Raw genomic sequence first — 15,582 nt, 5'->3', positions numbered from 1 at the left:
GAAGGGAATATCACCATGTGCGCAGCCGTTAGCCAGCAAGGCATCCTCCATCACCATGCCAACCTTGGTCCCTACAACACCGCCCTTCTCATCACATTCCTGTACACACTACATGGCATCCTCATTCCAGCTGAGCAGAGGGGTGGACCAGAGCAGCCCAGGTATGTTGTCATCTGTGACAACGTGAGTTTCCACCAGGCTGATCAGGTCCGCACTGGTTCATCAACCGCCCACAATTTATTGTTCTTTTCCTCCCACCATGTTCTCCATTCCTAAATGCAAATGAGTTTTTTTCGGCATAGCGATGGAATGTGTATGACCGCCATCACCTTGCATGCATGCCTTTTCTCCAGGCAATGGAGGATGCATGTGGTGAAGTTGTTGTGGGGGCTTTCGGTGGCTGGATCCGTCACTCCAGAAGATTCTTTCCCTGCTGTTTAGCCAGGGAGAACATGGCTTGTGATGTAGATGAGGTGCAGTGGCGAGACCAAAATAGGAGGCAGGATGCAGCCCAATGTATTTTTTCCTTACATTTTGCATGTGTTTTTGTCTTTTTGTGTTTAGAGTTTTGAAAGAATGAGCCACTTTCATTTTTCTTTTTTCTTTTTTTTACAGATAACCAGGAAAAACATTCAGGAAGATAAAGGGTTTTCTCCTGTTGGGCATGGAAAGTGTTCCATACAAAACACGTGTTCAGAAATACTGCATTTTGGAAATAAATGACAATGTTTTTGTTACTGTATTGCATTTGTGTGTTTTATTCATGTATATTTAAGTAGGTATACATTACTGTAACAATATTTTACAGCCGGCTACAGTGTAACACTGAAAATGCAAAAGGCATAAACCTACCGATGGGATATTCACCAGTGTTTTGTTGGTTGGTAGACAGATCTATTCATAAGACGCTTGTCATTTTGATGCAAAAACAAAACACTTTGGAAAGAGAGAGAACAGTTTTGAATGCAGTGTTTGCTTTTGCTAGAGATTTGTAGAGTTTTGCATTTTGTGGTTTTGTGTTGAGCCAAAGATTTGGGAAACTGGGCCAAAGATTCAGCAAACGTGTGTAAACAATTGTGGAAAACTTTCTCATCCATAAACACAGTCAAGTGCAAATACGGTTCAGCAGCGCAAATCAGCAGGATGTTGGGCCTTGTTATTAGGAAGGATGTCTGCCATTTATGGATCCCTAAAATAATGATTATGATCACACTAAATAAATGTAAATATTATAGGGAGACCTATACATTTGGCAGCCAAGTACAAGTTATCAATGTAGCCTGTTATTGTCTAGACACGGTGTTTAAATATCGTCACGCCTACAATAAAAACCTCCAGGCTTCCATATTGAGTCAATTAATTTTGAGAAGAAAAAAAAAGAATTACAGAGGGCAGTTTGGAAAAACGAATCCTGTGTGAATCGTCCTCTAGTTAACATTAGCCTTCTACCTCTAGCTAAATATTTAACTTCCATCCTCTCAGGCCAGGGGCACAACAATATATGAATAAATGTTTGGATCAGAATCGCCATTATAATCATTGGCCAGTACAGATAATTAAATCAAACCAAATCCCTACCTCCATCCACGGCTAATTTAGGATAGGGAGGCAACAAGGTCATACTCGTTTGGGCTAGACAGTATCAAATAGATGGCCAACACGTAGAGTGACAGAGCGGGCGCTGTTTCACTCGCTTGGATGCTTTCTCCTGTGAGATACATTCAGCCTCTTGCGAATTGATGGGAAATGATGAAACACAGAGAGAAGATAAGATGAAAATAAAAACAAATACTTACTTTTTTGGGGAAGCCTGCCCTTGCTTGGCGTCCATGAATATATGCCACTGACTTTACCAAACATCTTTACTGAACTTTAGACTTATGAGTTACCACCCCCGGTCTCAGGGATGGTTAACTTCGGATATTCCTTTGGTCTCTATTGAGTTAGGTAAATCAGCTTTTAGGTGTCTTGCACCTTATTTGTGGTACAATCTTCAAAATGTTCTTAAATTTGATATTTTGGTGCCTCTAGTGCAATTCAGAAAGGTGATTGAGGACCTTATTGCTGATGAATGCGTTTGTTTTTTTATGACCATGTTGTTCTTTTTGCTTGCATTTTGTATTTATATTTTGATGTGTGTTTTTTCTGTAATTAATGTAATTCAGGGCTCATCTGTAAAAGAGATCTTGGTCTCAGTATGACTCCCTGATAAAATAAAGGTTCAATTAAAATGAGATGGTGTGTATGAGCATCCATTAAATTTGTGTTTTGGGAGTCGAGCAAGAGTCGACTCCTATGACTCCAACCACAGGAGTTGGAGTTGAGCAAAAGTCGACTCCAATCACAAATCCAAATCCTGGAGTCGTGCACCACTAACTGTACCAGATTTTTTTGTTTCACCTTGCTGCTGTTTCCTGATCTTTTGATAACATCAATTGAAGAGGGACCTGAACCTTGAGAGGAATGTGAGCTGCAGTAAAGGAATGCAGTACTGAGTCAGAGGGCTCGTAGTAAGGACGACTGGCTACTACTCTGAACTGTGTGTGGTGTGCTTTCTGGTGGCCAGAGCTGTTGAGGCATCACACAAGTGGGTGCCATACTTTGTGAAGGAGAAGGTTCAGTAGCTACACAACTGTTCATTTGTTTTTTGGAGCTTTTGAAGTGCATTGAGATTATGTAAAGTGCTATCGAAATGTATTACAGAGTGCTGCTGCCCTTCCCTTCCAGAAGGATGTCTGAGGTCTTCCCCTCAAATGCCAACAATTTCTCCACCTGCTCAACTGAAGTAGGAGGAAATGTGTGTCAGTTAGACCAAAAATCCATTACAAACAACCATGAAAATGACACAAGGGGACAAGCTTGTTAAAGTAACAGGTAACGAGAATCTAAATAGATTAAGATATTAAACGTCTCAACTCGACACTTTACCCTGGATCTCTGACTTGTATCTAGTATTTTTAATGCTGATGTCGAACACAGAGAAAAACTTGTTGTGATGTGTGAGTGGTCCTTGCAGTGGACGCTGGCCAGTCTGACCGGCTGGGAGGGCAGGAAGACCGAAGCCTGAGACAGACAGAGACACTGACACAGATACACTCATGCCGCGGGAAGATGTTTAGGGTTGAGGGTGCTGACATTACATTTTTTATACCTTTAAAAAAATATATTATTCAGATTATTCAACAGGTGCTGCAGAACCCTCAACACCCCTACTTCCTGCGGCTATGGATAGGCTGAGTATACACAGGCATCCCAATTCTGATCTTTTGCCAATTATGGGAAAGATCTGATTTGTCAGAATACCAATTAGTGGCAAAAAAGAGCCTGGGTAAATGCAGCCTTATTGAAATAGCCTAAATTGGCAATTCCATGTTAACAGAGTGACACTGAAATTCGGATTTTTCACTTTAAAATGTACATCAAACAAAAAACAATAATTGCAAAGTTAAACAAACCACACAACTATATGCAGAAGGACCACTTTTAATTTCCACAGAATTTATTTACAAAAACACATTCACTTGAAGAACAGTGCAGATGCCATGTTTGGAAAGAGAATAAAGGCACAAACAGCTTATTGCTGGCTGTCAAATATAATTTCAGAGAATCTTTATTCAGTTTTCAACGCTACATATCTTAATTGGTCTGCAGATGGCGCTATTATAAATGGTACAAAACTTCTCCAAAACAGAGGCGCAAGGATGCGCTGGACGTATGTGATGAAGGAAGGAGCTGTCACAGGTAAGCAAGTTATGTACAAATTGTGCCAACATTGTATATATAAAGGTGACCATTTGTTGACATGTTTTGTTTCAAAATAGGTTATGTGGACAATTTATTAAGTGAGTGCAATGAAAATGTATGCATGCAATTTAATTTGAGATGAGTTCGGCAGTTCGAGTTAGGCTATGTTTATTTTTGAAGTATAAATTGTAGCCTATTTAATGATAATCATACGCCGTTAGTGAAAATAACATATTCTCATTATCAACGCACAAGATGTACTACCATCACTATCCACTGCGTGTGTGTTTTCATGTATTAGAAAGGTAAAAGGCTTAATGATTAGGTGAACTGACACAACTGGAATAGTTGTGGAGAGATTCAGCCCAGGCGGGATTCCACAGTAGGGCCCTATGTCTTCTCTAAACACGCCCCGGATATATGAGCCAGATATATAGATCATGCGGGTAGCAAAGGAACTGTGAGAAGGAGATAATCACACTACAATACTTTCTCATCCTTAGTTTTACCTGTGATACCCTCGCAATGACAAGCCGGCGCAGCAAAGGGGACACTTAAGGGGAATTTACGGAAATCATTACAGCTAGGAAACTATATAAAATAATTGAGAGTAACTATTGGGGATATTCGTTGGTATCGACTTGGAGTAACTTTGGATACTTGGACAGTGACTATCGGAGAATATCTATCTATTTATCATTTTCGCTTACACATTGCATGAAACTGAGAGTGGAAGCACCATGAGTCGGAAAACTAGACGCTGGATTTTTCGGGTTTTGCTTTGCCTTGGGATTGTCTATTTGAAAATCGGGTGAGTTTGATTCTTATAGGCATGTTCATCTCACATTGTTATGTTCCTAAATATCAGAATATAAAACATAAAGAGTCAAGACTATAACAGAACGTTTCGGATGTAATTTTGTTACACAGGCTACGTTTCTATAAATTAAACTTTCTTTAAATTATTGTAATTATCCATCTACGTAAACTATGTTCATTGTTCATTTGACATTGGCCCGTGAACAATGCAAGGTTTCTGAGAGTTTGTTTAATTATTCTGTTCCAAAAAATCTATCGAGTTGATGGAAAATCTGAGTTTTTACAATTAGAAACCACCTGACGAAGTTTATTCCGATCTCTTGGCCCATACAAATCAAATACATTAAATGTATAAATTATGCTACAGAATGCTTATGTTTAGTCCTTTCTATTTTGTAACACACTTGTAGATGACTCAAAGACAGGTTCATTGAGTTTAATAAAGGAGATATGCCTCGTATTTATACAAACCCAGGTTTAATAACCTCAAGAGGCAAGGAAAACATTAAGTCGGTGCTTTTAAATTGTATGAATGTATAACCCTATTTCATATTATAAACATGTAATAAAGCTTTAATAAACACGGTATTATCTAGAAGTTTAGCAATATCTGTCAGTCACTTTAATTCCATGTCTAACTCTTGTACCCTTACAGTGGTTTTTCATCCGTGGTCGCGCTAGGTGCGAGTATAATCTGTAACAAGATTCCCGGGTTGGCTCCCCGACAGCGGATAATCTGCCAGAGTCGCCCGGATGCCATTATTGTCATCGGAGAGGGAGCCCAAATGGGGATCAACGAGTGTCAGTTTCAATTCAAAAATGGGCGCTGGAACTGCTCTGCGCTTGGAGAGAGAACGGTCTTCGGAAAAGAGTTGAAAGTGGGTATGTTGCAAATCAATTCAAATTTGGTCAGAGTATTTGTAAATGTAATTTCATTACTAAAAATGTCCCCAATTGTATAATTCATATAGGCCTGTAGGTTAGCTTTCTCATTGTGAGTCAAGAGCGCTCAGTGCCGCATGCAGACAAATGTCCCGTATCCTTTTGAGAACCTGGTTTAGCCTATATATTCAAATGATATTTGACACAAATGGTTTGTTTCTTTTCTGAATATTATCTCCGGACTCATAGGTGCTAATATATTTCCCCCTTTTAATGTCACCAGCGCGTATACATTCCTGTCTTTAGGCTATATATACTTGCATTATGTGTGCGTCGATAACATGGACACACTCTAGAGAAAGGCAACTGCGTGTCCATTTGAGAGCAACATGCTGTGGAAATTACAATATGTTAACTGAGAGATTTAAAAACGTTTCCCATAGGCTATACACTAGAAGTATCAACAGGCAACTTAATTGTAACAGCATACACATTTTCCCAATAACCTAAATTATCATGGTTAGGTTGAAGCTGTGTCATTTACTTCCTATCTCTAAAGTCTAACACTGGTCTTACAAGAGAGAGCCAGAGTGAGAGAGAAAGGAGAGGAACTGAACAAGTCCAAAATGTATCAGAAGCCAGCACAGTAACAAAGCTCTTGTGAACATTGACAGCCTGTCTTTTCAGTCCAGTGTAGTCTCCTGAGACACATATTCACTGGTCTTTATCTTTCTCTATCACTGGGTGCTGTGGCTCTCACAGTAAAGACGACAATCTTACCACGGGTATAAGTTACAGTGGATAGAAAGTACAGAGAAATAAAGTCCCAAAATACTGAACTGAACATACACAGGGGAATAAGGAAAGAAAGGAAAAGTTCAAATGAAGTACTGGAACTACCTGGTCAGGCAATAGCATTGATGAGTGTATTGGATGTATTTGGGGACACGGGGATGGCCTACAATAGATGCAGGCTAATGGCTGGTACAATGGAGGCTGAACTTGTTCAATAAGAACTTTTCCATGTTGTGCCTATCAAGCATGCCCTGGAGTTGTCTGAAGGACTTCTTGGAGTATGCTCCCGTGCATAATATTGCATAAAGTCACAGATACTCTGGATAACAGAGAAGCTGACGTTGATCCCAATGTGATCAGATATTCAGCAGATGGTGAATCTGTGGCAACCACCAGATTGTTGCATATTCAGGGTGCAACTAGAATGTAGTCTAGGATCTTATCCTATCTCAACCTGGAGTTGGGCTCTTCAACAGAGTCGCACACAACAAATGTAGCTAATAGCATTGAAATAGAAAACTGTTGGTGTTTAAACCATCAATGACAATTAGCTACACTCTTAGAAAAATGGGTTCCAAAATGGTTCTTTGGCTGTCCTGATAGGAGAACCCTTTTTGTTTCCACGTAGAACCCTCTGTAGAAAGGGTTCTACATGGAACCCCAAAAGAGTTCTACCTGGAACCAAAAGGGTTCAACTTGTACCAAAAAGGGTTCTTCAGAGGGTTCTCCTATGGCGACAGTTGAAGAACCCATTAAGGTTCTAGATAGCACCTTTTTTTTAAGAGTGTAGACTACAGTATAGCTACTTGTCATCTTCTGATCTCTTATTTCCCTTCATACAATGCATTACTATAAATCCACAACTAGTGCATTCAATGGCAGTTTGCAATATTATTGGTTGGTTGGCACTATGAAAAGGTCTTTGCTATCTACAGCTGTTGGTGTGAAAGGCATAATCCTCTCCTGCTGTTCAAGGGAAAACGGTGGTCTTTCACAATATGTTTTCTTCATGAATGAGTGGTTTAAGACATTGAAGAGTTTGGCATGGACAACCATGCAAAATAGATTGGTTTCACTGATCAGATTAGTGGTTAGAAATGAATGCCATTGTTGATGTCTAGTGTGAGTGGGGTGGAGCTTGCATGCTCTCACTTGTGGCCTAGGAAAGGCAGCCTAGGTTGTTTTTTTTTGCAGGGGTGCAAGGTGCATCTAATGTTTTTAGTATTTCAGTAGTTTTTCAGTAGATTTTGTGTGTTGCATATCAACCAACATTAATACTAAAATAACATTTAATTAGACTTTTTTTAAATGGGCTTTTCTACATATAACTTGGTGTAATAAGAGTATTCATATTCAACACTTCAAAGCATTGCTTCCGTTGCTTTTAAGTCTTTCCACTCAGGTCTCATGACAAAGTACTAAATAATTCCTACCCTCCTTTGTTTTGAACCAATGATCTGGGGGAAAATGAACAGCGGAGCAGTCAAAACTGACTGACTTTGTGCTGGCACACCTTCTTTTTTTGGCTCGGGGCCATTCGAATCTATAAAAACGTCCACATAATTGATGCCTCAATATGAGTTTTTTTCCAATGGCAAGGGCACAGATCCAAGATGTTTATCAAGAACAGGGCAGCAGCACCTAGTGAATCTGTGTTCACCAGAAAGTACCGAGGATGGTATCATGTTTGTTTTGAGGAAATGTCAACTGGAGGAGCTTGTTTACATAGATATGATGGATATTGCCATCAGTAGCTTATTGTTTGTATAGCTACATAACTTCAGATGCAGATATTTCACTCTCTATGCATGCACACAGAGAATTCATGTTTGGTTAATAATAAGATTAATATCTGCGACCCATTTGTTTGCATCAGGAAATAATGTTAAACTAAACTAACTCATTGGAAAATTACACAAGTATGCACTTGTACATTAAAGCTTGGTATTAAAGCTTGGTATAAGCCAGTTTCCCTGTTCCCTATTTGCTTATCATCTTGAGACCTTGAAATACATGATATGACTAAAATCTTTTTGCAAGAAGCTCTCTCTTTAAATCATGACAGGTTAATCTTAAACTATTTCCCGATAATTCAAACACCCCAGTGTGCGTAAATGATTTGTTAGTCGGACCTTGGGGAGATAACCTCTGAATCAAGATCCACCCTGCAAGAATACACAGAGCGTACCAGGCTCTGATCGGATCAATAGCTCTTCCTTCTCCAAAGCTCTCTCATTCATACTGCTGGAAGTTCACAGCCATTTTGGTAAAAGGCAGGCCAGTTTCCGGATTTACTGTAGTCATTGAGTGGTCGTGAGTGAGACTGACAAAGATTTTGATATGAGCACTCACTCACTTAAATGGTTAATCTGCTTTCAAATGGCTATTTTTCAACATACAGTATACAGTATATTTTATATGCACCATTTAGACGGAAGTATGTAATGAAAACTCATATTTCCTCCCTTATCCCTGTCCTATTCATCAAGTGGTGAAACATACAGCTGTAGCACCAAAAATATATGCATTATTCCTGATATCAGATATCTCCCAGATATCACACTCATTCATACATTAAAATGATGAACTGCAAGTCAGTAAAATACTCAAGTTCCTCCTATGTTCTCTCCTAGGCAGTAAAGAGGCTGCGTTCACCTATGCCATCATTGCGGCCGGAGTTGCCCACGCCATCACTGCAGCCTGTACGCAGGGAAACCTGAGTGACTGCAGCTGTGATACGGAGAAGCAGGGTTTCTACAGTAAAGGCCAGGGCTGGAAGTGGGGCGGCTGTTCAGCAGACATCAGCTACGGCCTGGGCTTCTCAAAGGTGTTCGTTGATGCCAGGGAGGTCAAACAGAACGCCAGGTCTCTCATGAACCTGCATAACAACGAGGTGGGACGCAAGGTACGTGACCATCCACTCCACTTCTTGTTTCTTTCTCCATAGGGAGAAATGTTACAAATGTGCTATCTGAATTTGAACAGTTTCTCAAAGCAAGAAAATATTCCTGCAGCAACAGGAAATGTTAATTATTATGTAGATTTTAATTAATTAACATTTTTGTAGGGGTTGATACATTTTCTGTTAGGGCAAATCAAGTCTGAAATGTTTACTTTGAAATTACGATCTTTATAAGCTTTTTAAAATCCCAAATATACTACAAGTTTACATTTCCTGCTGTGCAGGAAAATCCTCTGAAACAAATTAAGATAGCACATCTGTAGGTGGAAGGCTCCATGCATTTTCAAACAGAAAGCCAGATCTCTGATGAACCTTCACATCAACGAGGTGGGATGCAAGGTACATGACTACACCACTCCATTTCCTGTTTCTCTCTCCATAGGGAAGGATCATAGATAGAAGGCAGCATGTATTTTCCATGGTAAAAATGTCATCCCAGCAAACCTAAACTGGATCCCAGAATATTTCATTAGGTGATGTAGGACCATTCTCCAAAAACGTTTCAATACAACAAAATCTGAGGGTAGTTCACTCAAAAAACATTTTTTTGTGGTATGAAAACATCAGACCAACATAGATTTTTCGGAACAATCTCAGTAATCTCTTATAATGTCTTTATTGTAATCAGGAACTAGTTTCTTGAAGATAAAATGTGCTGTAGTTTACCCAAATTGGTACAGAGCAGAATTGAAAGTAAATACCGAATCTAAATCTGAGACCGATGTGTTGGTTAACGACATGGCCTTCCGAATGTAGGCTAGGCCTCAGTAACCATGGCTGTTGTGATTTAGTAGTCTCCACCATGCTCAGAAGCGGGTGGACCTTGCCAAGGATCTGGGCATTGGGGCCAAGATTAAACAGGCAGTGAAATAAATGGAAGCTTTTAGGGGGGGGGGCAGTTTAAGTGGCAGGGTTTGATTACGACCCAGATCTCTGGGCTGAAAACAAATTGACACTGTACATTAGAGTGGTCCCTATGCTCTGCACTTTTGGGAGAAGATACAGTTACTTCAGGTTTATCACAATACATACATTCCTTGGACTGTCTGATATTGCAGAGCCAAGCACTTATTGCGTGTGATAGTCTTGTGCCACAGGTTTCTATGTGATACTTATTGTCCATAACCTCTCCTAACATCGTAGAATCATATCTACTGTATCACCATGTCTTGGGAGCGGTTACCTGCCTAACGAAGACTTTAAAGCAACTTATGTGAGTCACCTGCTGTTTTGAATGGCTTGTAGTCTGTCAATGACTAACACTGTGGAAAAATCCCTAGAAACAACCAGGATGGATCAGGGACTAGGGACTGTTCACATTCTCAGATCAAGGCTCCTGTGCATCCATGGCTGCAGCAAATAATAGATCAGCCCTGAGACTCCAGCAAGTCTGCAAGTCAAAGAAGAAGCGGAATAATTGTGCCAAACAACTTGGGCGAGGCTCCTTAGTAGTACACTGGAGTTAGTGAAGAGGAAAGAAGCACCTCTCCCTCCAGAGTCAAGCCTTTACTCCTCTCTCTCTCTTCTTTCTGGGCCACAGAGGCCTGATTCAAACCACCAACACGTACCCAGACAGACTGAAAAGCCTTCACTCACACATTGTGCTCAACAGCTCACTGTTGCCTTTCTGTGTGGGGCCTGAATTCATCCCGCTTATCTAGACAGCTAAATTGCCTCTCACAGTGAAACGGGCTACATTCGTGGATTCAGATCAGTTGGGCTTTTTCTTTTTTCCTTCTCCTTGGTAATAAATGGCCTCTCTGTTTTGATAGTTATCCCCCCTCCTTTATTTATGCTAATCAACGCAGTGACACTGAGCAGGAGCGCGGTTCACAGCCCCCAGGTCCAATACGACCAGACAAAGCCTGTCACAAGTGTTGGTCACAGGGCTACTGATGGATTAGGAACTTGGAAGCCAAGTGTTGTCTGGTATACCACGGAGGGCTAACCGCAAAGACCGTTGTTTCTCCGCACTTTCATGCATTTGTATGCATTTCCAGTAAAAGGCACTAAAATACAATCTGTTTTATTGATTCTAGAATTTGTGGACATGGAAAATCAATATGCATTGTTCTTATGCAACATAATGAAAGGTTTTTCACTTGTCACTGATTGCGGGAACTCTCCAAATCTCTATCTATTTTAGCATATAGATAGTAGATTCCAAACAAACTCCCCATACAATTTAGTTCAAGGAATTGGGACAAGTACATTAGTGTAGCTATAGTGTTGGCTGTGCCTTTTCAGGTTGAGATAGCAGACACTTGTAATAGTCATCGGAGAAGGCTTTAACAGTAATCCACATCATTCAGCAGCTTGTCCAGTCACTCCTACACACAAGGAGACTGTAACCTGATCCAGAATTATGGCTCCTGTGTACAGTCTGAATTAAGCTACTGTTTTCTAAAGGGCTGTTGTATTCACAAGTAGCTAGTTACTGATCTAATGCTGCACTGTGCACACAATGTTACCCACTTCCTTGACTTTTACATACCTGAGTCTCAGAGTATGTCACTGTGCTATGTTGCTATTTTCAGCAATCAAACTATGTAGGCCTGTAATTTACTTCAACATCCACTGACTCTTGGGCCTGCACAGAATGTTTTGATTTCAGAGGATCATGTTAATATGACAATAAACACGGGACCCTCGGGGCCATTATCGTGCATTATAAGTGCATTATAAACATAATAGTATGATATGTTTGCAGATGCTTTTCTTTTTCAATGACCTACTTTTATATATGGTGATAGAAGCTTCAGCAGATGGTTTGCAAGGCCTGTAAAGGTAACCTCTCTCCTGGTTGTTTGTGTGTCTAGATCCTGGAGAAGAACATGCATCTGGAATGCAAGTGTCACGGTGTTTCTGGCTCCTGCACCACTAAAACCTGCTGGACTAAACTTCCCAAGTTTCGCGAGCTCGGCTACATTCTCAAAGAGAAGTATGCCCATGCTGTGCACGTGGAACCGGTCAAAGCCAGCCGCAACAAGCGGCCCAAATTCCTCAAGATCAAGAAGCCCTACTCCTACCGGAAGCCCATGGACACAGACCTGGTGTTCATTGAGAAGTCCCCTAACTACTGCGAGGCGGACCCGGTGACGGGCAGTATGGGGACACAGGGCCGGATGTGTAATAAGACTGTTACGCAGCAGATCAGCGGCTGTGACCTGATGTGCTGTGGACGGGGGTACAACACACACCAGTACTCCCGCGTGTGGCAGTGCAACTGCAAGTTCCTGTGGTGCTGCTACGTCAAATGCAACACCTGCAGCGAGAGGACAGAGGTGTACACCTGCAAATGACAGTATTTATTGGACCGTCGGATGTGTGTGTGTGTGTGGGGGGGGGGGGGGGGGGGGGGGGGGGGGGGGTGGATGTGTGTGTGTGTGTGCATAATGGAAACTTTTTTTAGGTAATGGATCATTGCTGTTTTTGCAGCAGTAGACATTGAGGAACTATAAGCAGAAGATGGAACAACAGCGATTTTGTCTGCACACAATGCTCCTTCTCCCCTCTCATTGGACATATACTGGGATGCCTGCAACAGATCACCATAAAGGGAAACACACTGTGTCCTGGATGGCAGGATGGGACAGCCTCAGAACATGAACTATAACATACTGCGCTATCTGCCAGCCAGCCAGCCTAGGTTTTTGGACTATGTGTCAATGCTGAGACTGTTAAAAAGCTATGGATGGATGTGTACTATTTGTTGACTGTAGAGTGAATGGATTCCCCCAACGCTCACCATAAATCAATGCTGGATATAATGCTGGACTCTGCTACTACTGTAGTTCTCTGTACCTGTACCCTCTTAGAAAAGGGGTTCTGAAAGGGCTCTTCAGCTGTCCCCATAGTATAACCCTTCCAGGTAGAACCCTTTTGGGTTCCATATAGAACCCTCTGTGGAAAGGATTTTACATGGAACCCATAAGGGTTGGTACCAATAATGATTCTTCAAAGGGTTCTCCTATGGGGACAGCCAAAGAACCCTTTTAGGTTGTAGATAGCACCTTTTTTCTAAGATTGTAGCTCAATAAGACACGATATGCACAAATGAAATTAAACAGCCATCGGGAATATTTAACACACTGTATTTAGAGACAAATAAATAATATTAATTTATTTCAAAAAGAAACTACTGATTTTACCCATTATGGAGCAAGTCTTAATTGTGTAGATGGTGGGTTCTTCCCCAATGAGAGTTTTTGTTATTGTTTTGTTTGTTAATGCAATCCAAAATAGAATTTAGAGTCATACACTGGAATTAGGACCACCTGGAATATTCTGTTGCTCCGATTGTTCCAGGTTAGGCTGGTAATAGGCTACTGACATTGACTTTCTCATGAGTTTGTGCTTAATCTGAAATCCTACCCTATTCCCTTTGTAGTGGCTCTGGCCAAAAGTAGTGCACTATATGGGGAATAGGGTGCCATTTTGGACATGGACTTAGTCTTCCTTCTGTTTGCTGCTAGTCTGGAGAATCCCTCACTGTGGTCTAAGGGCATCAACACTACTGTCTGTGTTGAGTGACAACGCTCACCTCAAGCTGACTAAATTTAACAAGACATATTCAACCAGACACTCTTTTTGGTAAATATTGGTAAAGAGAGTATATTTTGAAAAAGCCTATTTTTATATACATGTCTTATTTATACTATTTCTTCTGGCATATTTCAATATCACACTCTTCCCTCTTTATCCCTCTGGAAAACCCATTCAATATCACACTCTTCCCTCTTTATCCCTCTGGAAAACCCATTCAATATCACACTCTTCCCTCTTTATCCCTCTGGAAAACCCATTCAATATCACACTCTTCCCTCTTTATCCCTCTGGAAAACCCATTCAATATCACACTCTTCCCTCTTTATCCCTCTGGAAAACCCATTCAATATCACACTCTTCCCTCTTTATCCCTCTGGAAAACCCATTCAACATCACACTCTTCCCTCTTTATCCCTCTGGAAAACCCATTCAATATCACACTCTTCCCTCTTTATCCCTCTGGAAAACCCATTCAACATCACACTCTTCCCTCTTTATCCCTCTGGAAAACCCATTCAACATCACACTCTTCCCTCTTTATCCCTCTGGAAAACCCATTCAATATCACACTCTTCCCTCTTTATCCCTCTGGAAAACCCATTCAATATCACACTCTTCCCTCTTTATCCCTCTGGAAAACCCATGTGGGAAAATGTGCCACTGCTGTCACTTCATTGTTGTACTGTATACTGTATTGTTGTACTGTATACTGTATTGTTGTACTGTATACTGTATGTTATTTGGAGCCATGTGTTTGTCCCTGTGAATATATGGCTGTGTTCAAACTGCTTTGTTTACTGCATTTCATGACTGCTATGGTTGGAATACAGGAACAGGATAAGACTAACAAGCCATGACTCTGAGGGTTTCATTTCACTACTAACCCTACAGATCTTTACTTGATCATCCTGTTGTAGATCTTTCCGGCACTGTAAGAAATTTTAAACTTGTAGTGTATTTCAGCTTTAAAAATACTTAAGTATGTCATTTCCCCTTTGAAATTTCAGACTTGAGTTAGCTGAAAAAAATGTATAAATGTATCAACCTGTAATTATAACCCACATAATAATTCACATTTCCTGTTGCTGCAGGATTATTTTCCTGCTGTAGAAAACTGGCTCAAACTAAGATGCTATATCTACAATTTACACGACAAGAGAGAGCTCAAATTGGTTGTGATTTTCAGCCTAAATATAGCCTGGTCTCTAAAACCACAATGTTATTACATATTAATTACATGTTAACTACACATTAATTAACTATGGGCTTTATTACTTGGACTTTAAGTTGATTGTATTGTATGACAGTTTTATGCTGCCATTAGGCTGCAACACGCCACATTGAGCAAACTATTATTTATTAAAGATAATGAAGCTAATAGACCATAGATATCATATGTGAACGTGGTAAGGCTTAAATGCTTAGAGTTAAATCAATCACTGACACGGTTCACTCTATGGTTGCAAACTGTGAAGTAAGCAGGGATAAAGAAAAAAAGAGACATTCTTGGAGAAAGTGTGGAAAGTTATTCCGACTTAATTGAGGGCCCATCTTGGCCTCAGACTGGGAAGGACGCGGTTGAATGTAACGGAGGAGAAAAGCGTTTGTGCGCTAATGGTAGGATGTTGGTGTAATTGATGAGGCTGGTTGGGCTGGCTGTCACGGTGGTGATGACTTGCTCAGGCAGGGAGGAGTTGGAGCTGTCAGCTGATAGATGACCAGCACATCTGCTTCATTCACTCCTAAAGCCCCTAGTTGCTACAACAACTCCCTCTGCACCCCAGAAAATGTGAGGCAGTCCAAAAGAGATGCCGGCTGACATGTCAGGGAAA

At 40.7% G+C, this 15,582-nt stretch overlaps 1 protein-coding gene across 1 annotated transcript; it reads left to right on the top strand.

Moving 5' to 3' along the window:
• The first annotated feature begins 4,183 nt into the window (after positions 1–4,183).
• Positions 4,184–14,600, top strand: LOC110491124 (protein Wnt-7a). The gene is made up of 4 exons (XM_021564479.2): positions 4,184–4,555; positions 5,219–5,445; positions 8,874–9,145; positions 12,022–14,600. The coding sequence occupies exons 1-4, from the start codon at positions 4,485–4,487 to the stop codon at positions 12,502–12,504; spliced, it is 1,053 nt and encodes a 350-aa protein (XP_021420154.2). The 5' UTR covers positions 4,184–4,484; the 3' UTR covers positions 12,505–14,600.
• Positions 14,601–15,582: the final 982 nt, after the last annotated feature.

Source organism: Oncorhynchus mykiss, chromosome 16, assembly GCF_013265735.2.
Source record: "Oncorhynchus mykiss isolate Arlee chromosome 16, USDA_OmykA_1.1, whole genome shotgun sequence".
Taxonomy (NCBI): Eukaryota; Metazoa; Chordata; class Actinopteri; order Salmoniformes; family Salmonidae; genus Oncorhynchus; species Oncorhynchus mykiss.
This window is presented reverse-complemented; position numbering and strand designations above follow the sequence as displayed.